At 39.7% G+C, this 23,288-nt stretch overlaps 1 protein-coding gene across 3 annotated transcripts in view; it reads right to left on the reverse strand.

The window, feature by feature from the left end:
* Positions 1-613: 613 nt before the first annotated feature.
* OPRM1 (opioid receptor mu 1) overlaps positions 614-23,288 on the reverse strand; it is a 73,076-nt gene continuing 50,401 nt past the window's right edge. For 2 of the 3 annotated variants that reach the window (XM_003797864.2, XM_003797863.2), the window contains exons 2-4: positions 20,746-21,098; positions 19,451-19,971; positions 614-877 (exon numbers count right to left, since the gene is read on the reverse strand). In XM_003797864.2, coding sequence (XP_003797912.1) covers positions 839-877; positions 19,451-19,971; positions 20,746-21,088 — 903 coding nt within the window. In that variant the 5' untranslated portion in view covers positions 21,089-21,098 and the 3' untranslated portion in view covers positions 614-838. Of the gene's footprint in view, positions 878-8,532; positions 8,635-16,737; positions 16,835-19,450; positions 19,972-20,745; positions 21,099-23,288 lie in introns of those variants that run through there. The other variant, XR_001161606.2, reaches the window with a different exon arrangement.

A 23,288-nucleotide genomic window follows, 5' to 3' on the forward strand; every position in this document is an offset into this window, starting at 1 on the left:
CTTCCTGCGTGGATGCAGTGAGGAGCTCACTGGCTGACTATGACCTCTTGTGAACACTTAGATGGCAGCCAGGGAATTGCACATTTAAAACTGGAGTGCAAACTACTGAAAGGCTCAAATGGAAAATCTCCTGTTAGGACTCTTACAAACTACGTGCAGTGCACAGAGTCAGCCTTCCTGCAGCTGACACGTGCCTGGATTTCAGGGTCCCTTTCAGGTTCGTTCATCTCTTCCCTTGTAATTATGCAGCAAGGTAGGAGAGATGTTATTCTCTGAAACAATATAAAACCAAGACATGGAGGTGGAAAAGATGTCTTTAACCAGATGATAAGTGTAAGGTGAACACTAAAGTTCAAAAGTAGAATAATAGATTCTTTTCCAAAACACGGGAAAGTCTTAGACTTACCACACACACAAGGGGCTTTGATCAGAGGTAGCATTTACTTTACATGTTACTAGGGTAAATTTAGCAATGGGTGGTTTTTCTTTGATGAGGTCATAAATATTTGCTTGAAAACAAAATATTACATATGGAAGGTTACCTTCTATGCTGACCTCAGTTCACATAGCATGGTGTGTTTTGGTCCCACTGGGTGTCCTCCTGGGGGTTCTGTGCACAAGCCGGACTCGTTCGTATCGTATATGCCTTTCCTTCCAGATGCTCCATGTAGCCTGGACGTCCCCTGATGTTCAGAGTGGGGTGGCCGGAGAGGAAAGTTTTGATGATTCAAATGCGGGCACTTTCCCAGGGAAGAAGAGCCTCCCACACATTCTGGCAGTGACCTGCTCCACGCACAGGGTGGCTTTTATGGTGAAGGTCTGAAGGGCACGAGACCAGTTAGGGTAACGGAGCAGTTTCAGCTTCCAGATTTTCTAGCTGAAAGTGGAGAAAGGGCAAAGACAGTGAGCATTTTGTTTGGTGGCAGCACACGTGTCCTGAGACTCCTCTGTGGGTGAGAACTGTATTGAGCACCTTCAGGTTGGGGAGGCAGATAGGCTGATCTCGGCTGGGCATCAAAGCTCAATACGGGGAAAAGGACCCAGTCGCGCCATTCCTGGGGCTTATCAAGACCACTGAAGATGGAAGGAGCCCCATGTCACCGCCAGATGGGACAAAGCCACTGTGACTATCCCTGGGGGCTGAGAGTCAACAGGTGAGGCAGGACAGAGCCTTTAGCAAAGCTACATCCTTTGAACTCAATTGAATTAGGGAACAGAGCTTGCTTGCTTGCAGGGATGACAGTGGTCCCCCCTCCTCCTTTCTAAATACTAACATCCTTTTTGTCAACAACCCCCCACCCTCCGACCCTCCCTCCGTTCCTGTTTACCCAGCCTCTCCCTTTATCCAGTCTTCCTGGGGACTTGGGATTCTTTTAACCCTATCTTTGGACACGTTTGTATTTTGCATGTAGCTTTGTGCTAGAGACCAGTGAACGGTTTTGGAGAAGTCAGAGGCTGCTGCATCGTCCCAGTCTGCCCCTGGCGGGAGATAATGTGCACTTTCTCCAGGTATCTCAGACTCCTGTCTTATGCTGGTGTAGAGTATCCTGTTTTCCCCACCGTCATTTCCCCTGTCCACTCCCAACCCAGGTCAGGGTCCGCGGTGAGCCCCAACACATACTTACAGTCACCTACAACCTCCGTCTTTCCTAGATGTTAAGACATCAGTTAATGTCTTTGGTGATTGGGAATAACCTCTTCAGTCATTACGAATGTGCCCTTGCCTTTGCGTGCACTGCTGAAGAGCTGGACCCCAGTCCCTTACTGATGATTTCCTGGACCGAGCACATTCAACTCAAATGCTTTCTCTCCCTCTGTTCTTCAGCCTTATTTTTTCCTCCCTCCCTATCTTCAAATCTCTATGACTTGGCCACAGTTTCAAAGGAAAAACAATACTTTTTATGCTCTTTATTTCTAGGTGAAGATATTTTTATTTTTACCCAATTCTAAAAATGAATGGATTTATTTTTTCAAGAGTAACTAATTCAAAGTATACCCCACCTACCTCTGGGAAAGCTGGCAAATATGTTGGGCAGTAGCATAAAGTTTGTTCATGAAAATGTGGCTTGATAGTTTCATGGAAATAAAATAAGTTCTGTGATTAACAAAGAATTGTTATTGTATAATAATACATCATATTTTGTAACAATTGTTTAATACCACTTTTATAATTTTGATGAAGGGAAAAGGAGATTTTTGTATGATAAGTGTAAAGGAATGCAAGATCTTTGTTTTGAGGTTTATTTTGATAAATTTGCTTTATTCATTTGCTTTAACATTTGTTTTCTTTCTTTTTTCCTCTCTTTCCTGAACACACACACACATCATTATCACTTTTTTGAATTGTTTGATATGAAATTGGTTCTTTACCCCTAAATATTTCAATATGTACTTCCTAAGAGTAAGGAATAGATCAGAACCCTATCTCTGTTGGGAGAGGCAGCCCACCATGGGCCAGAAGTGTCCCTTCCTGCCTGGCTGATTCTGTCAAACTTAAAGTCCTCATGGTTCTCTGACTCCAAACATTTCAGTAGCTAATCATGTTGGCAGTTAGGCAGGTGCTGGCATGGACCACTGTGTGACTGCCTGCTCCCGTGGTGGGCTATGAATTGTCATTATTAATCCACACACTTGTTCTGTGAATGTTTATGATGTTCCAGGGAGAATTTCTTGGTCTGGAAGAGCCACTTGTGGAGCGGCAGCATTGAGAAGCATCCTCACCCAGTCACAACTTGGTTTTTGATTCTCTTTCAGGATTTATTTTTGAACAATTTAGAATTTCAGGAAGTGAAAAGAAAACCACACCCTTGATCAAAGACTTAAATGATCTACAGATAACTCAAGAAAATCATCAAGGAAAAAAAATAAACAACTCCATTAAAAACAGGGCAAAAGACATGAACAGAAGCTTTTCAAAAGAAGATAGACACACAAGGCTAATAGACACACAAGAAAATGCTCAATGTTAGTAATCGTCAAAGAAATGCAAATCAAAATCACAATGAACTAGCCAAGCATTATGGGAGGCATCTGTAGTCCCAGCTATTCTGGAGGCTGAGGCAGGAGGATCACTGGAGCCTAAGAGTTTGAGGTTGCTGTGAGCTATGATGCCATGACACTCTACCCAGGGCAAAGAGTGAGACTCTGTCTCAAAAATCAAAGCAAAACAGGTCAAAATAAAAAACAAAGTCACAGTGAAATAGTACCTGACTCCAGTGAGAATGGCTTTTATTAAGAAGTCCCCAAATGATAAATGCTATTATGGATACAAAGACAAAGGAACACTTACACACTGTTGGTGGGACTGCAAATTACTACAACCTCTATGGAAAATAGTACGGAGATTCATCAAAGAACTAAAAATAGACCTACCATTTGACCCAGCAATCTCACTACTAGGTATTTGCCCAAAGAAAAAATATTATTTTATCAAAAAGCCCTGCGCACTTGAATGTTTATTGCAGCACAATTCAGAATGGCAGAGCTGTGGGATCAACCCAAATGCCCATCAACTCATGAGTGGATTAATAAAATGTGGTATGTAGCTAACATGGAGTATGACTCAGCCATTAAAAAATAAAGAAGTAATACCGTTTGCAACAATCTGGATAGACCTGAGATCATTCTTCTAAGTATGGCAAGAATAGAAAGACAAATATCACATGTACCTACTATTAAATTGGAGCTAACCAATCAGCACTTTTGTGCATAGAACGAAGTAAAACTCAACGGAAGGCAAGGAGCGGGAGGAGGATGAAGGGGGCGGGTGAAATCGCACCTAGTGGGTTCAGTGTGCCCTGTCTGGGTGATGGGCATGCTTATAAGGGACTCAAGCAATATGAAAGCAATCCATGTACCCAAAACATTTGTACCCCCAACATTTTCTGAAATACAAAAGAAAAAAAGACTTAAATGCTATAGGACCAGTGAAAAATGCAATATCTCAATATGGTAGCCCTGTGCGGACAGTGCAGCAAGCTAATGGGACCTGGAGGCTTACAGTAGATGATTGTTCTGACTGTTTCAGAGATTGTAACTGACAAGGAATCAATTGCCTGGGAGAGCACTTGGGATGCCATTTTGGACTTTGGTCATATCTTTTCTTCAATCCCTTTTGCACCCAAAGATTAAGACTCTTTTCCTCACTGAGCCTCCAAAACGTGTTTACTGGGCTGCCATTGTACTACCAGGATGCTCCTGTTATTGTTCACCAGTGGGTGTATGGAAACAGGGCAAGTCTCTTTGTTTCCCAGCAGAGGTAGTCCTACTATATTGATGATGGTGTGTTGCTAGGCCTCTGTTGGGGAACCAGCCCTTCAGTGGTTCTTTCCCACTGCTTGGTGTAGATGGAATGGTGTAGATGGAATGAAGGAAAATGAGAAGACAGATTTGAAGTTTTAGGAACAACATGGACCAAGGGATCTTTGCTCCTTATTGTGAGGCTTTAGCAATGACCGAGACCCAGGCTAGCTGTATATTTATTTCATTCATCTCATAGGGGAAGGCCAAAATCGTTACGGCATAATTCTTGCTAGGTTTACATTCCCCAATTAAACTATGTCTTAAATTAGCTACTTCAATCAAACTGATTCACTTCTTACTTATCTTGTTCTAAGTTATTTATGATTCTAACACAAACAGAACATGAGACAGGGAATGCAGTCCAGGAGCAGGATGTCAATGAAGACCCCAGTTAGGCCACACACACAAATCACAGGAGTGGGAGTTAATACTCAAGAAGCTTTGTGCTCGGACGGACTGATGCTTCTGATTATACCAACGCCACGGAAAGGAGATATGTTTCTCCTTATCTAGGCCAGAGCAACTCTTGCTCTCTTTAATGAGGTTCAAACATTCTGTATTCCCTAACTCCCCACAAGCACTCACTCTCTGGGAGAGGGCAGCTGTGCACCCCCCACCCTCCCCACCTGCTGTGCTAGCCTCTCCTGCTCAGTGACCTCACAGCAGAGTCCTGCTGGGGGAGAGGCAAAGGTTCAGCAAGATAGCCTCTAGAGTCTTAAAGGGGCTAGGCCTTCAGCAGTGCCTTTTCCACCAGGCTTTGGGTTTCTCTGATCCACTTCTGTCCTGTCTCTGTTCCCTTTTGCCCATCATCTGCAATCGTTTGATTCAATTCCTAACCTACTTACTACAACTAACAATTCAATATTGGTTTTAAACTTATTAAATCATTATTACTAGCAATGCAAGCCTATCAAGATACGATTCTTCCCTTAAGTACCCACATGTACATTGGTAAAGTTAGCAGATGCTAAATTGCATGAAGGTCCAGAAAAGCTCTTAATTCTGATAAGACACAGGATCAGCCATCCAAGTCAAAGTCTTGGGAGCAATGTGGATTAAGATTCAAAAGTCAATCTTAGAGACAATAAAGAAAACATTCTTTATCTTGTGGCTCCACCTACCAAAAAGGAAGCCTGGCACTTAATTGGACTATTGAGATAGTAGAGATAACATGTACCTTATTTATGCATGCACTTTGTTCAGTCCTACACACGTTAATCAGAAAATCTGCCAAACGAGGCCAGAGACCTAAGCATTGGATGGTGCTGGAGTTAGTGCAGGCTGTCCCAGCAGACCCCCCATGGGGCCCTTCTGAACTACAGGCTTCTGGAAAGGGAGACTGCCTCTACCTAGAAGTCCCCCATGGGGTTTGGACTCACTGCTTCCCTGGTATCACTACCCATTTCACTGGGTCACTGGGGGAATGAACACCTTAGACCCTGGAGGAGCTGGGAAGAGGGAACAATTAATTCTAGCTCCTCAGTCTGCCAGAATGATCATATGGTTCATATGATTACTTGGCAGCTCTCACTTCCAACCTAAACCACTGCTGGGTTTATCATTGCCATCCACGTATTGTGAGATCAGAAAAATTCATGTTGGCTACTTGGTCCTCAATTATTCTCCTGTGCCTGATGTTATCAAAGACAGCTCCTTGTCTACAGATACAACCTTTTTTGTGGTAAGCTTGCATGAATTCATATGCTTCCCCTGACATTGACTGCCCATGGATTATGCCACGTACTCCTGGGTGACCCTGCCCATATAGGTTAATCAAACCAACTTATTACTGACTCTTAAACTGGGGTATCGAGTCCCCTGAGTTAGATGTTTATAAATCGGAGAGAGTGGAACACAGGACATCCATCCACTGAGCATGGGAGTTGCTTTGTGGCTCATCTTTGGCAATGGTAGCTCTCCTTGGATCAGCTTTTCTTTGTTGGGACCCTAGGTAAAGAGGGCTGTCCTACCCGAGGGATACCTGGCTCTCAGTTCCATGCAGCGTGTGAGTTCTGTTCCCAGGCATCAGAGTCCACATCCCAGAGACAGATCAGGATCCTGTTCTTATTTAGCTGCCCCAGCCAAATGAAATGGAATAGACCATAGAAGATCAGCAGGCTGGTCAGAACCAGCTGATTGTAAGTGGATCATTGATTCCAGCTGAACAAGGAAGGTTTGCATGGCTGCCAGCTGCTCCTGGGTTGGGATTAATACTCACAATATGGTGGTGCGATGTGCTGCATGCGATCAGAAAAGAGGCTAAGTGGTTGTCTGAAATAAGACCCTATCGTGCTCATGGGGACTTCTTCAGTTGGGCCTGAGATCCTGAAGTGCCTGGTTGTAGACAGTACTGCAGACTAACCTCATCTAGTGCATGGGATTCTGTTGATAATAACCCTAACCCCAATCAGTATTGATCAAAATAAATGGAACAGATTTGGTCCTGACCCTTGTCAATATGGCTGATCCAAATTGTTGACAGGGTGGCATAATATTTAGGTGGGTGAAAATTTAAGTTGGGCCAACAATGTGCTTGCTGGACTGAATTGTGAATTGTCAGGAGAAGCAGTCCACTGAGGAACCCTGCCCATTCCTGCTGATGGAGCTGAACTGCAAGACTTAAGTATTTTCTGATCTTGAGTTGTTTCTCCAGCTATTGTGCAGTCAATTAAGAACCATCACTGCTTGACCACATGAGCACCACTGCCTGACTATGTGACTCTGGCTCCCAGGGGAGGAGGATTGGTTTGACTACTGCTTGCTGCAAAAGAAGATGAACCCTTGGCTCTGAGCTCCTCAGCTGGAACGCAGCCCATTGTGTGTGTGGCAGCAATCTGGGTTCACTGTGTCCCATCCTGAGACATACAGGCAAAGGAGCTGGCATTTCGTGTCGATATCCTGCTGTTGGCTCTGGTATGAGTAAGAAGCAGTTTGCCCTGGTCCATTGAGTCACATTGTCTATTTCTGTCACAACCAGAGTTGACACAGCCAACCTGCTTGTTTGGTAAGATATCTCCTTTGGGATTTTGGAATTCTTTGCCATTTTCTAAAGCCAGGATTCTCTAACAAAAATCACATACAGTAACATATTTTCATGGATTTGACTGGTGATAGCAGATACCGTATTTAGATATAGACATTAGATATATAGATGTAATATTATTCTACTATTCTCTACCATCAGTTTTCCATTTTTTGTCAACAGTTTTTTAAGCTATAATTTTTCTAGGAAGTCTACTGGCAAATCCTTCAGGGCTTTTTTTTGGTTCTATTTTGATAAATAAAATGTTCGAAAAGCTTTTAAGGTTCAAGCTGAAGCTTATTTAAGGTACTTTTACTCTTTATCCTTAGAAAGATTGATGTGCATTTCCTGTAGTTTTGAAGCTAGAGGAAATTTAAGGGATCCTCTTTTTCAACTTCATCAACCTATGAAAAGAAATAGAACCTTCAGAAGTGAAGTGACACACCCAATTGTATCAGAGGAGGAAAGTTGGTTTACCATTTTCTTTTTTGGTTTAACATTTTTATAATATTTTGCAGGCACTCTCCTCCACTTCCATTTCTCTTTCTTATTCGTGAAGCATCCAGAGTTGCAATTGAAGCCAATAACAGGCTCAGGTACTTTTGAAGCTGATAGGAGTTTCAGCCAGTAATAGGCTTCAAAAGCTCACTTGTTACAGAAATCATAAAAACAACCACTCAAAAAACCTGTGGAGTTGATGACTCAGAGGCAAAGATCTCCATGTACCAAAGTAACAGGAAATTCATACCCCCTCACCCCGCCCCAGGCCCCTTGCCTGGATCAGACATACTGGAATCTAGAGTACAAAGGGTCCAACTTTTCAGCAAAGGAGAATTCGAGAGGAGGTGGACTAATTTGGTAGTTCCAAGGATCCAGACTTAATCTGCTATATGCTTCCTCCTGCTTTTACATATTGTTTACTATGATAAATCACTTCTTTCATTAAAAAAATATTTTGGAGGTTACATTTATTATCTGCTAAGAGGAGCTGGCCCCTAGAGTCTGATTGGGGATAATCATTCAAACCCAGAAATGAGCCTAAATTCCTGAGCGGTCAAAAGAGGCTCAGAAACTCCTGCTTGCGAAGGGATCCTGTAAGCAATTACTGGCATTGGTTGTCAAACTCAAACATGTGGATCAGGATGGCTTGATCCTGGCTTCTTGGCTTCTTGGCCCAGGCTTCTTGGCTTCTTGGCCCAGGCTTCTTGGCTTCCAATCTTATGTGATTTCATTAAAAAAAATCATAATATATAACTTTTGGTATGCTTCTCACAGTTAAGTATAGATGACTTTTAAAAGAAATCTATTTCCTGCAGAGATATTTCATTCAGAGCAGAAGAATGTGTCAGTTACAAGGTTTACTCTTAGCAATGTGTAGTTTAATTCAGTGAAAACATATCCTGAAGCTACATAGACATTTTCCCTTTTAATTATAACCAGAAAGTGTTAAACTTTAAAACAAAACAAAAGTGAAAACCCAAACAAAATCCAACCTGCCTTATACGAAATTGTAGTGTCTTGTTTGTAAATGGAAATATTTAAATATTTTAAATGGGTGTGAAGAAGAATTGAACAGTCAATTTTACAATTCTAATTAATGCCTAAATTATGACATATTGTCCTTTATTCCAAAAGAACATTGAATTTTTAACAGATTCGCTACTAACTGGGACTGATGGCATCCAGAGGGTTTTTAAAACCTTCATTCTATGAAAAACAACCTGTGCTAACATAAATTTGAGAACATTGGTTTAAAAAGTGAATTGTATGTGTATGCAATGCACATAAAGTAGGGCTTTATAAAGCCTTTTAAATGCTTGACCAAAATAAGACAGGCAACATTTCCTGACATTTGTTTATGGAGCTTTTCTTAAATTTCACTGTGGCCGTGGTCTGCAGGAACCTGGTTGAACTTGCAAAGACTAAAGACTTTCATCAAGGAGTAATTCCCTCTGATTCTGTAATTATCAAATGTTAACATCTGAAATCTCTCAATATCCCTTTCATGTAAGCAAAATACTGGTGTTTGAATACTAGAGGCGTCTGGTAACAAGGACATTCCTGGGTCTCAAAGCTTGTAAAAATCTTTTCAGAGTCTTGAAGTTGTCTACAATAAGGTGATACTTATTTTTGTATGGCAATCATACCTCGATTAAACGGTTTAAAAAAAAGACAAAGATTCTTAGTTGTATTGAAATACCTTTCCTTATAACTTCTATCCATTGGCTATACTGGGGTTATATTGGATAAGTACAATTTCCTATTCACATTGTTTTAAGTATATGAAGACAACTATCTTGACTACTCTGAGTCTTGTATTTCCCTGGGTAATCATACACAGTTATTTTAACTCCCCTTCACCACCTCAGTTATTCATCCCTAAACACAATCTAATTTGCTTTTTGATTCCTGAAGTACATTGTCTCCTAGAAGGAGGCTGACATTTCTTTGGGTCTAGACGCTAGGATTCTGTTGATATAATTTATAAATGCAGTGTAGATGTCTCGATATGGAATCATATTTTTTGTCCGTGAAGTAAAACCCTTATGACTTTGTTCATATCTGTTATGGCTCACATTCTACGTTTCCATAGTTGGATGGTTGGATTACATTTTCCTCTGTTGACTACTGTATTTTCAGTCTCGGCTCCCCCTTCCAGGACATCTGGCTCCTCATTCTGTCATCCGGGTTATTCAGCATTCCTCTATTGACTGGGACTCTTAAGATGAGCTTCAGTTAAAAGTTTATAAACCTACTTCCTTGTGCCCTTATATTCAGACAATAACTAAACACAGTATGGTATTACAGAAATTAACAAAATCTTGTCAAATGGATTGTTAAAAACACTGTCGCTAGCGGGTTAAGCTGATTTCCCGGTTACCCAGTACTTCTGTATGAAAATACAATTTCTTTTACCATAACTCATCATAATCTTGCCTCTTGGAGGTTACTCACTTCCTTTCTAACTGCTCTCAAAATACATTTTAATGATCTGACCTGAGTCCTGAAAACAATCTGTACAAAGCTAAATACTCTGTGATTTTCAGTTGCTACAATGTTCCCATTACATTCGGGACTTTTTTTTTCCCCCTAGTTTTCTGAGACTCTTCCTATTCCTCCTTATTCAGAGATTATGATTTGTGTTTCGTTAAGTGTGTTTCATCTACAACTTCTCTTCATGTGTTAATACCACCAGGAGATGTGACCTCATTCAGAGCTGCTCAGGCTTCTGGAACAAAATCATCCTCTTTATTGGCCCTTAATTCTTAATAATGTTTCAAGCTGATGACCATTTTCTCTGAAGAATTGTGCTTTCCCCTGGTCTTCCATTAATATTGAGTCTTTTTCATTGCAACTGGTTAGCAGTGCAGAAGGAAGCTTTCTTTTGAGAAATCAATTTCTCTTTTGAGAAATCACTGTGATGTTTCAGAGACATTTTAGTCCTAAAGTCAGGACACCTAGAGTCTTCCAACTTTCTCAGACACTACGTTAGTGATATCACAACTAATTTGGACCCCGATGTTTCTTCATCTATTCAACATAGTTAAGTTCTCTCGTTCCCTTGGGGGTAAAATCAGTTGAAAATCGGATTCCTTCCTCCCCTGGGGAGACATTTGGCAATGTCTGGAGACAATTCGGCTGTCACAACTGGGGTAGGTGGGTGTGATTGGCATGTAGAAGCTGGGGAAGTTGCGGGGTATCCTACCACCCATGCTTCTCCACAACCAAGGATTGTCTGTTTCAAATGTTGCTAGTGCCAAGATTGAGAAGGCTTGCGTTAAACCACCTCGTGGTGTCTTCTGGCAAATTATTTCATTCTTTTTAAGTGTTTTTTAAATAAGGGATGAATTTCAATTTTGGGTGAAAAGGAAAAGGCGAAGATGAAAACACTGAGGCCTCATCCAATGGGCTTAGAATAGTAATACTAGCCAGTGGCCTGACACTTTGCCTGGATAATCACGTGTCCTGCTTCCCTTGTCCTAACTGCTACAATCACCACCTTTCTCACACATGAGGAAACTGAAGCACAGAAATCTTTAGAAACTTACCCAAGGATACCCAAGGTCTGTGTTAGAATTTGGGTAAGTAACTGAACCATTTACATTTTTACGGTTTTATATCAAAAATTATGATCGTATCTATTCTTATCTAATTGTAAAGTTTCCTCTTACCTGGTGTAATTTTAATCATTAAACTTACATATGCTACCATTTATATAAAACATAATGATCTGATTTTTCTATAGGTACAAAATTTTTCTTTAAAGTCTATTTGAAAACTAGGTATTTGGAAAGTCTTCATTATCATTTCTTCAATTGAGTGAAAAAAAGCATACAATAAAATAAATACCTCTAAGGTGGGCGATTTCCCCATTTACAGCCACGGCAGGAGGAGAGTTAGACAAGATAATCTGCAGTGCTCTCTTGTTTATTTCCAACATTCTAATAGTTGCAAATATTTCGCACCCTTGATAAATCCCATTGCATTATTGAGACTTAGATATTTACTTTTGATATTTACTTTCAGCCACTTAAAAGTCCATTTGTCCCATTGAATTTCTTTCTTTTTTTCCCCCTCCCTTCCTTCCTTCCTTCTTTCCTTCCTTTCTTTTTTTCTGAAACAAGGTCTTGGCTGTCATAACTTGCTGCAGTCTCAAACTCTTGGGCTCAAGCAATCCTTCTGCCTCAGCCTTCCAAGTAGCTGGGACTATAAGTGTGTGTTACCATGCCTGGTTATTAAAATTTTTTTGAAAAATGGGGTCTTGCCATGTTGCCCAGGCTGGTTTCTAACTCGTGGCCTAGAGTGATTCTCCTACCTGGGTCCCCCAAAATACTGTCCTATTGAATTTTTGAAGCGATCAGCAAAATGTTAAGTTTTAAGATTCTGTGAGAGAGCAACATATATCACTTCCTTTTCCAAAAAATAGTTTAGGAAGAACATCTTTTTTAAGTGGAAGTTTTGAATCTGAATGAGCCCATATTTAATTATATTTGGGGATTTTAAAATATAAGAAAAGAATGGAGAACAGCAAGAGGCGGATATTCTTGCTATATTGGTAACTTAGGAGGAGTTAAATAGATGATTTTATTGTCAAATGTGTAGTAGTCATAGTCCATTCACTGTATGTTTTTTTTGTTGTCAAAGTTTTAAAAATTTTTCTTTGATTTTTCTGGACTAAGGGATTCTTCTTTCCACAGACTTTGCCTTTCTCGCACAAGTCTTAGAGGAATTTATTACATCACAAGAAGACATTTAATTTTTCTGCTTTAAGGGACTTAGGTGTAATATTAGAAACTCTGGATTATATACATAAAACCTCCTAAATATATCTTTTAAAAGTATTTACAAAGGTTTGATTAAAAAAAAGAAACAATCTAGGTAGGGCTTGCTACATTTTGTAGATTTCTAGTATTCCTGCGATTTCTTGTGTCTGTATAGAAAACAAAATAGCATGAGGAAGGTCACTGCTTTCAGGCATAAAATAGACTGCAGACTCTCTCTTTTTTTCTGTCTGCCTTCCTACCTCCTTCCTTCCCTTCGTTCCCAATAAATACTACGCTTTATATAGACAAATGATCCAAATTCCTTTTCTCATATTTATTTTTAGACTGAGAGAACCATTATTGTAAATTGTGAAGAAGCTTTCAGCTTATATTTACTCGCTATCTAATAATGATACGTAGTCAATCTATCAGGCAGATTAGCTATTTGTATGTGTTCCTAATACATTCAAGTGTTGGGAAAGTTATTTATTTCCTTTGATTCATAAAGAATAAATCAACGAATACTCCATTCCATTCGCCCTAACTCCCCTCCAGTGTGGTTAATATACATGGGTATTTACTCCTTCCCCACACATGCGGCTGGCAATGGCAATGATCAGCTCACATGGTGTCATGAGAGCTGCCCCAGCGGCGTTTTGATATATGCCATGAAAACTGTTCATTAGCACTTGAAATCAATCTTGTTTCTAGCCTCCCCTAGCCATACCAGATTATCACGGTGAAAAGCAGAAGCCATAGAAATCTGGCTGTAACACCTCTTTTCATGATGAAAAATTTCTCTTTACTTCAAACTCTACTATAAAAGGAAAAAAAAAATTCTGACAGAAAAGGAAGAAGGCTGATGGAGTTGTGGCTCCTGATTCTTGATCTCCAGATTGAAATAATTAGAAAAGGAAAATTATCAGTAACATTTATTGTATTCTAGAAATTTGTAGTTCTCACAATGTCTTCCCAAAAGTAATTTTATAATTCTTGTCAAATTGCTGCAATTTGCAAGTGTTTATTCACAACCTGCCAGAAGATACAGCAATCATAATGACATTCAAAAGTTAATGGCTGGTTGTGATAGGTCATATTCATTCAAATGATCCTTTCCATTAAGGGAAGGGAGGGAAAAAGTGCAAAAGCAAAAAAAGTACCATGAAAGTCCATTTCAAATTCATAAAGTTAGAAGTAAAAACAAATATGGTGTTGTAGAAAGTTAAAAGAAGGCAACGCCTGTGGCTCAGTGAGTAGGGCGCCAGCCCCATATACCGAGGGTGGCGGGATTGAGCCCAGCCCCGGCCAAACTGCAACAACAACAACAGCAAAAAAAAAAAAAAAAAAAAAAAAAAAAGAGAGAGAGAGAGAAAGTTAAAAGAGAAAAATAGGCAGTTTCCATAATTAGTTCCCAAAACTATGTCAGATGAAAAATAAAGATTGATATGTTCCAAAGTGCTAAATCTCAATAATTGAGAATATTTTCATGATAGATGGCTATAAAATGGCAGTTCACCTCTTAAATTTAGCCAAATAAGATGACATCTTATTTGAATTTAGTTTTTAAAGAAAAAATTGTTGCTATATGTTTATCAGTTACATTAATTGGAGCAATAAGCACATGTACTAATTATATCAGAACACTAACCATTAAAATTAAATCTCCCTGAAAAACCAGAGATCAGGCATAGGTCTGAGAAGGGTGAGAAAAAAGACTAGAATATGGTAAAGCACATTTATTAAGAGCCTGAGTTATAAAATCAAATTTAACTGGAGTTAGTCCTTAGCCACCCTTTTTAACTATGGCCATGGACAAATTACTTTCTTAAATATTAGTTTACTCAAATGTAGAGATTATAATCCATATCCAATATGATTAAATAAGATATCCCAATCTGGACACAAGCTGGTTAATGAATGTTAGTATTAATAGCGTTAAAGCCAAATTTTTCTGAGAATGAACAAATTTCTACACTTGATCTTAGCCAAAAGGCTGAGAAGTAATGATGAACATATTTCTAATTAAATAATATTTCACTGCCAGATTATAAGAAATTTATAGAAACATAACAAGTTATTCTTCTGTTTATGAAATATTATTTAATTTGAACCTAAATAAACCCTGATTCTAGAAGTGAATAAAGAGGCACACTGATATCATGGGTGCACACATACACACAAAACCACAACCATTTTATTTTTTAAACCATAGACTTGAAAGAATAGCCATTTTGATTTCATCCCCAAAGTATGCATTAATGTGGTCCAGTGCTGTAATTTTCCAAGCCATTCTCATTTAGAGTTTTCATCATGGAGTTGAAATTATTTCTTTCCCAAATTAGCTCTCCACAGATGTCTTGCAAAAAACTGAAACCCAGATTTTAGAGATATGGAGTTGATTTTAGAAATTAGGCTTCTGCTTTTAGTTTAGCTACAGATAATATAGTCGGTAGAGTTAATCCTAGTGCAAAGCATCTACTAAGTTTTCAATCTGCTATTTCTACTAAAATGTTATGGAGTTTTTTAAGAATAGAGAGTTTAGGAGAGTTTAGGAATGGCCTTGCCGTATTAATGAAAAAGAATTAGCCTGACATACCCTAACGTTAGCTTTATTGCTATTATGTCACTTCATTCTAAAAGACTCAGCGATAGGCATCTTCGAGCGTCAAGGCTTTTTCCAAGGATAACTACATTGTTTTGCAAGACACATGGTTCATTTGGTAAAAAAAGTTTATGCCAATCAGCTTGATTTACTCAGTTACTCAGGTTAGACAAAATGGTAAATTTGGTAGTGTTTGCAGATGAAGTTACAGTTTAAAACAAGGTTTTCAGTTTAATTTTTTTATTTAAAATGTAGACTCTTCAATACTGCCCTCATACAATGACACATAATCTCTTCGAGGAGTTCCTAGGAACTTACACTTTCTGGAGCTCATAGTAAAGTGGAGAATCTCTGGCTGAGACCCCCATCGTTATAATTGAGTGGAAAGTGGCACTGTGTGGAAAGCAGAGGAAAGCTCTGGGTTAATACTAGAAGTCTGGTGTGATCGGATTCTACTGGCTGTTTGATCTGTGTAATCATTACCCTCCCTGGACATTTATTTTCTCAGACATAAGAGGCCATTTTTCCCCCGCTCCTACTTAGCCAGATAAAAACCTCTTTTAGGCACTTAATCTAGTTCTTGGTTTTCTCATCAAAAACACTTGTTAAAAATAAAATTAGAACAGAAGTACAAATGTAAACACTTTTTTGAAAAGTATAACATTTGATCAGAGTACTAAGAGCTCGGGAGGGGAAGAAGAAGCCCCTCCGTGAGTTTTTCCGCCTTCCTGATGGAAAGTCTGTAATAACAGCACAGCAGGACCCAGTCATGTGTCTGTGCACAAGAAAGGGGGCATCCTATGTCCCTCTCCATGTCTTGAAATATCATGAGCTTGTCTATCATTCATTCATTCAACGATACTTTAGAAGTATTTTTTAATGTGTCAGACGCTGAGCTAGGTAGACAAGAGGTACAAGAAAGAGCAAGACTGATGTGTTCGTGCTGTCAGGAAGAGAAGCTTTGCCTGTTCCTTGCTGCATGTGCTCCCTGTAGATTTTTAGCAAAAGAGGTCACAGTTGTTCCCTCCCTATATCCACATCACTTTGCAATTTGCTGTGTGATTGGAGCTCTTATCAGCAAGTTGGAGTCTAAAGTGATCAGCCAGGTCACTTTATTTGACCTATAAAAAGCCCAGAAGTGACTTTTGCTAGTTCTAACCCTGGGCCCCTAGAAGCTTTGCTTTCTTTTCTCTCTTTTTCTCTCAGACCCTGTGACTACCATGAGAACAGCCTGGGCTAACATGCTAGGGGATGAGCGTCCACATGGGGCTGGCCATTCTTGCTGAGTCATTGTGAACATCGCTGACAGCCCATCTGGCAGCTAATCTCAGAGTGAGCCCAGCTAAGACCAGAAGAATGGTCTGGCCCAGCCCTGCCTGGATGACTCCTCTGTAGAGCTGCAAACTAAGTCAATGCTCTCTTCAAGGCACTAGATTTTCCAGTGATTTGTTATGCAGCAAAGCTGACTGGGCAGCTTTTTACCGTTTTAAGCATGACTCCAAGTTTATTTAGGGTGCAGGGTTTTCTCATATAGCTTATTCAATTACCTTGATAACGGCCAAGTCGCCACTTCACGGACATGGCCTCAGCATACAGTTGTCAGAATACAGACACCCTGGGAAGGTTTGATATTGCATCTCTGATCTGCAGAATATGAAGTTGGCTAATGTGCTTGAAATCTGACATAGCTGGTATAATATATTTCTTGGAGAAAATACAAATATAGAGGCAGAACATGAACATTTACAACCCATACAAACTTCAAACAAGCAGTTAAGGCAATGCAAATCCAATTAGCTATGTTGATGGCTTATGATGTAAAAACAACTCCTACCACCGAACATCTGTCTGTTGGATTCTGGATTTGCACAACTAACCCAATATGTCCTATAGATACTGCCAGAAGGTCTCCGATCTATCCTTCAAATCATTTTATTATTTGGATACATTGTTGAAGCTACCTCCAGAGGCTTGTGCGTTGTCCCAGTCATCTGAGTAGCTGTCTTAATTTTACTGACGACACATCAATAGAGATCAGCAAAAGGGATCTCTGATTTATCTTGATTTTCCAATATGTCAGAGCATCTTTTCCTCTTTTCCTGGCAGCCTCTTTTCTGTGACCAGCCAGGGCGTTTTTGGGATGGCAGCCAATGCTTAGGCTAAAGCGTTTCTGCTGTTACCTGACACTGAAGCTGGTTCACAGAGGCAGCAATGAAGATAAGCCTTAATTGGATTATTTTTAAAGCAAACCTTTTAGTTACTTAGAGCAGAACTCTGCCAATTAGCTTTTTTCTCCTCGATCTGGCTGTGCAAGAGCCACATGACTGTGAAAATGCGGGATTTGGAAGGGAGTTGAGTGCCCTCAACTAAAGGTCACTCGTGCTTCACTCAGGAGAAACGCCCCGCCAGACTGGTGGGGAGCTGTGTCTCATGGGAGTGAGGTGAGTGGAGGATGGCAGAGAGGTCAGGTGTGACAATAAGCCTTAGCAGTGGTCCTACATCCATGACCAAACAGCCATGCCCGAAAGAGCCTGGAGGGAGAGGGAAGGTTCAGGTGATGGGCACTTGAGGAGAAAGAGTCAAAACTTTAGAATGGCCATCATTTTGCTCCACTGGAAATATTTTACTCCAGAGCAAAATATTTTAACCTTAGCGTAGGACTGAGATTTTTAAATTGCATTCTTTTATATGCTCTCCTCAGGTTAGAGAAACTCTATTTAAATCCCTGCTCTTTTTAAGTTACTCACAAGATTTTGACAGCTCCTGAATAGGAGAGCTGCTTAGTAAAAGGAGCAGGTTTAGAGGTCTTGAAAAAAAAAAAAAATAAGAGAAAAGAAGCAGAGTCAAAAATCATTTATTTCTGGCTTTTATTTCTGAAATGGAATTAGAAGTGAGACATAATAAGTTAATAATTTCCCCTTGGCTGGAAGTGGGCCTGCCGTCATGACCTCCTGCCCTCTGGGGGTGTGAGTTCATGTGTTCATCTTAGCATTATTGAATATCAGGGGTATGAGGATTAACGTCCCCTGTGACAAGTGCATCTGGGCCGTATTACATTAGTCCTGTGGTCAATTAGACAGCATGAGCCCAGGTTGGGCTGAGTGGCAACATGGGGGAATTATGAGAGATGGGGCATGGTCCAGAGGCAGTGAGAGGGAGCACTCCACTCTATGGTGGCCAACGCCTTCCTCTGGCTCCTCATAGACCCAACTTCCTATTCATTCCTATTCATTCATTCATTCCTATGGAGCTGTCTGTTCCCACAGTCCTGCTCCCAACTCTAGGGTTTTATCTGAGTTCTGATCCTTAGTATTTACTTCATGGGAGGTTTGAATCCAAGTTTTGTGTTAAAAAATTTTACAGGCTGCATCATTACTTGAAAATTCATTTACCTAAATTAATATTAATAATTAAGCCAAATGTTTGACTGGCTTTGTTGGTCAGAGGTCAAATTTTGCCAACCAGTGTCTTAACAGGTAATATTGACTTGAGGACAATCTTTTCTTTTTCCTCCTTGTTGCTTTCCTAGGACTCTAATACTGTGCATAGATCTTGAATCTACTATGTTGGGATCATCTGTTCTTAGAATGTATCTTCCAAAAACTAGTCATTCCTTGTGCTATTATTCCCAACTAGTATGATGACTGTTCAAAAATTATTTAAACGAATAAACAAATAATATATTTGATATTTGTTCAGACAGCAACATTTATAAACCAAAGCTTAACAAAAGTTACAAGCAGATATTTTAAATAAAATCTTTTCTCTATTGCTATGAGGCTGACTCGGTGGGAATTCTTGTGACCATGACCACGGTGGGCAAGGCACTAACCCTTTCTCTGTAATTACAGAGCCAGAGAAGGATTGGCTTTTGAGATGTGAGAGAGATATTGGAATGAAATCTCCATGTCTAGGGAAAATGAAAAATATTCTAAGTAAGAATTGCTTCTACAATCTGCTGATGTCATCACTTTTGCATAGAAGAAAAGGCCTTGAAAAAAGTGATTTTTTAGTAGCTTTATAGAATTCTAGTTGTTATATCTTTAGACATAAATGAATATGGACAGTCATATATAAAGAGCAGAGTTCATCTAACAAAGCTCCTTGCTGACACTATGATTACAATTGTTCCCCTCGTCCCTCCAGTCTTATGTTGAACCTCAATTTTCTCATTACTGTTCTCTATCAAAAAGATCAAAATATTGGATTGGCACAAAGCTCTTTTTATGTTATCCCCACCTAATTCTAGAAACTGCATACCTGATGGTTAGTCCTATCCACTGTATTGGCCGTGGAGGGATGGTCTCTAGTGTTCTGACGAATTCGAGTGGAGTTTTGTTGCTCAATGGTGGAGGAAGTTGGGATACAGAACTCTCTGAAGCATCGTTTAAAGTTTTCATCCAGAAATGCATAAAGGACTGGGTTCAGGCAGCTGTTTGTGTAACCCAGGGCAATGCAGAAGTGCCAAGAAACAGTCTGGAAAGTAGTTTCTGGAATTGTGACCAAGGCTTTAATGATGACGTAAATGTGAATGGGGGTCCAGCAGACGATGAACACAGCCACGACCACCAGCACCATCCTGGTGATCCTTCGAAGGTTCCTGTCCTTTTCTTTGGAGCCGGACAGCATGCGGACACTCTTGAGGCGTAAGATCATGAGTCCGTAGCACACTGTGATGATGAGGACGGGCATGATGAAGGCGAAGATGAAAACGCAGATCTTCATTAGGTTTTCCCAGTACCAGGTTGGGTGAGAGAATGCGAGGGTGCAATCTATGGAACCTGGAAGGAAGGATTGGAAGGGAACAAAATGGTAACATTGATTTATGTCATCAGGTCTTAATACTGCCATCTTGCTTACTAATGTGTAGCCTTGACCAGAGCCAACTTAAGGCTCTTACTCTGTAAGCCAGTAAGGAAAGATTTAAAGAAATGGTGGAAGAAACTCAGTTCTCTGTTGATCTACAAAGAAAGTTAATTTTTTCCCTAAATTTCCTATTTTGCTGTCCTCTTTGATCACATTAAATTTTTATTCAGTGAACAATTATGGCCTTCTCACCATGAGTTAGACCTTTTATGATAGAATCTAAGTCTCTCTAAAAAATATCATCTTTGTTCAAAGTTTCTAGGACACTCCAGCTGATAATATGTTTCCACTCCATTTTTGTATCAGTAATTATTGGGTTATTATTAGGTCTAGAAAGATAAATTTGTTATTATAGAAATCCACCTTGAAATTTTAAAACAAGCCTCAACATAATACTATTTGGGTTTAAACTCAAAACTTGAGGGAAGCATATTCTTATTTACCCACAATTTTGATAAAGTGCAGAGAAATCAGAAACAGATACTATTTTATTTATAATGTTTAGTGAGCCTAAAATTATAAAATAAATTTCCTATTTCAAAATATTCAGACATTTTTCTAGAAAGAGTAATTAAAATTGCAATTTGACTAAAACATTGGGATACTTCACAAATTCTACTTGACTCATGACAACTCATCAACATACCGGGCTATAAACCCCCCTCCCTCAGGCCTGCAGCGTCGCTCACCATGCCTGTATTTTGTGGTTGCCATGAACATGACAGGAAGACCAATGGCTGAAGAGAGGATCCAGTTACAGACATTGACAATTTTGGCATTTCGGGGAGTACGGAAATCCAGGGCCTTGACAGGGTGGCAGACTGCAATGTAGCGATCCACACTCATGGTGCAGAGCGTGAATATGCTGGTGAACATGTTATAGTAATCTATGGAGATCACGATCTTGCAGAGGACTGTTCCGAACGGCCACGTTCCCATTAGGTAATTGACACTCTGGAAGGGGAGGGTACTGGTGGCTAAGGCATCTGCCAGAGCAAGGTTGAAAATATAGATGTTGGTGGCTGTCTTCATTTTGGTGTACCTAGGAGATGAAGGAAAAACGGCGACAGAGTCAGTAAAAGACAACAATGTGAAATACAAGTAAGCGTCCAATAGTTCATTTGCACGAATCAGTGGAAGGCATTTGAGAGGAAATATTGAACTTTTTTCCAGTATTAGCTGGGCTAATTACAGGCATATGCCTAAGAGCAAAACATGTAATCTCTCTGCCAGTTTTCTTCTCTGTAAAATAGTTAACAATAATAGCAGCAACCAGGCTGACGTATGAGGTTTCATTTTTATTTTTGTTGTTCTTGTTTTGTTGTTCTTATCGTGCCTTTCACTGTAACAGGCTTGATAGATGCAGATTGAATAATAATCTCATATATATCAAAAAATTTTAGATGTATAGGTCATGATTTCAAACTATTGAACACTATAAATTTGTGTGTGTAGACATATATGCTCGCATATATATGTTACATATACGGCACGTATCAACACACAGGCTTTTATGGGGGTGTAGAGAGAGGCCTCTCACAGGACATAAGGCAAAGGAAATAGGAGTGAGGTATGGAAGACTTCCTGGAACCGCAGATGCCCAAGTTTAACCTTAAAGTACAGAAGGATGAGTTCAACAGTTGATAAGAGCAGGTAGGTCATTCCAGGCAGAGAGACAGTAGAGAGAACCCCAACAAAGCATAAATCTTAAATGACGTAGTGTTATGTGTCTGACACATTCTACCAGGGAATGGTAGTGGATCAGACAGGAGAGGAAGAGAGAGGCCAGTACAGACAAGGACGGCTATTCCTATAGGTGTGCTGTACCACACTCAGGGGTAGACTTTATAAAGAGGAGTAGACTTTATAAAATCCAAGAGGAGTAGACTTTATAAAATCCAAGATGGAAAGCCTAAGTTTCTTTTTACTTTTTAATAGCTTTATTGAGGTATAATTAACCATAAATAACATCTAATTAACAAATTGGTAAGTAGTGACATATATATACACTTGTGAAACCATCACCATAATCAGGCTCAGGGATTGGTAAATAAACCAGTGGTTCTCAGCCTTCCTAATGCTGCGGCCCTTTTATACAGTTCCTGTGGGTTGCGCGACCCATAAGTTGAGAACCCCTGCTGTAGACCAAAATGGGGCACTGCCTGTTTTTGTAAATGGTTTTGTTAGAACACAGCCACACCCTTTAAAAAATCATTTTACCTACAGTTTTTTGGTTTATTTTATTTCTAAGTTACATTGTTTGCAATTGGTAGGTAATGACCTAGTTGCAGCCAAGGCTTTCACCCAAGAGGTGTGCCACATACCCTTCAAAGAATGGAAAAGCAAGCATCCAATGTATTCAATATTAATATGAAACTAGTAGAGGAATGATTATGTGTCTACAGTTGTTTGGATACTACAAAGGCAGGGTTGCGTGGAACAGAGATCAGATGGCCTGCCTTGCCTTTTACATGTGCCGAGCCCTAATGAAAATAATGAACATATCGATCACTTCACAGTTTCCTGGTGCAGCTCTGTAATCTTTCCCTCTCACCCTCTCCCTGTCTCAACCCCCACCCCCACTATTCCTTAGGCAATCACTGATCTTGCTTCGCTTCTCGTCCTTATGGACTGGTTTGGCATTTTCTAGAGTTTCATGCACATAGAATCATTCAATATGAACTTTTATTTTGTCTAGGTTCTTTTACTCAGTGAAATTATTTTGAGATTCACTCATGTTGTTCCATGTTTCAAGAATTTGTTCCTTTTTATGGTCACGTAGTATTCTACCACATGGTTATACAATAATTTGTTTATCCATTCATCCATTAATGGGACTTGAGTTGAATACAGCTTTTGACTATTACAAATTAACTGTTACAAACATTCATGTATAAGTCTTTATAGGGAAATAGGCTTTTCTTTTTCCTGCGTATCTAGTAATGCTATGTATTTTCAAAGTCTGCAGAAATTAGAACTCCAAGTGGAAGAGATAGGCTGGCACACTTAACCAGGATGAATTCTATCCAGTGGTGAACATATGTCTTGCACACATTGGACGTCTATGATTTTTAACATTCCACACACATTTACCATAATTTAGTAAATAGTACTTTAGTTTCACTATGGACAGCTACCTGTTTCCCGTTTTTAGATCCCATGCTTTGCAATGGGTTCTGTTAGTGTTTTAGGAATTGAAGATATGTAGCCATCAGGGCCACGGTTAATGGCC

This window comes from Otolemur garnettii, unplaced genomic scaffold, assembly GCF_000181295.1.
Source record: "Otolemur garnettii isolate 467f Iridium unplaced genomic scaffold, OtoGar3 scaffold00126, whole genome shotgun sequence".
In the NCBI taxonomy this organism is placed as follows: Eukaryota; Metazoa; Chordata; class Mammalia; order Primates; family Galagidae; genus Otolemur; species Otolemur garnettii.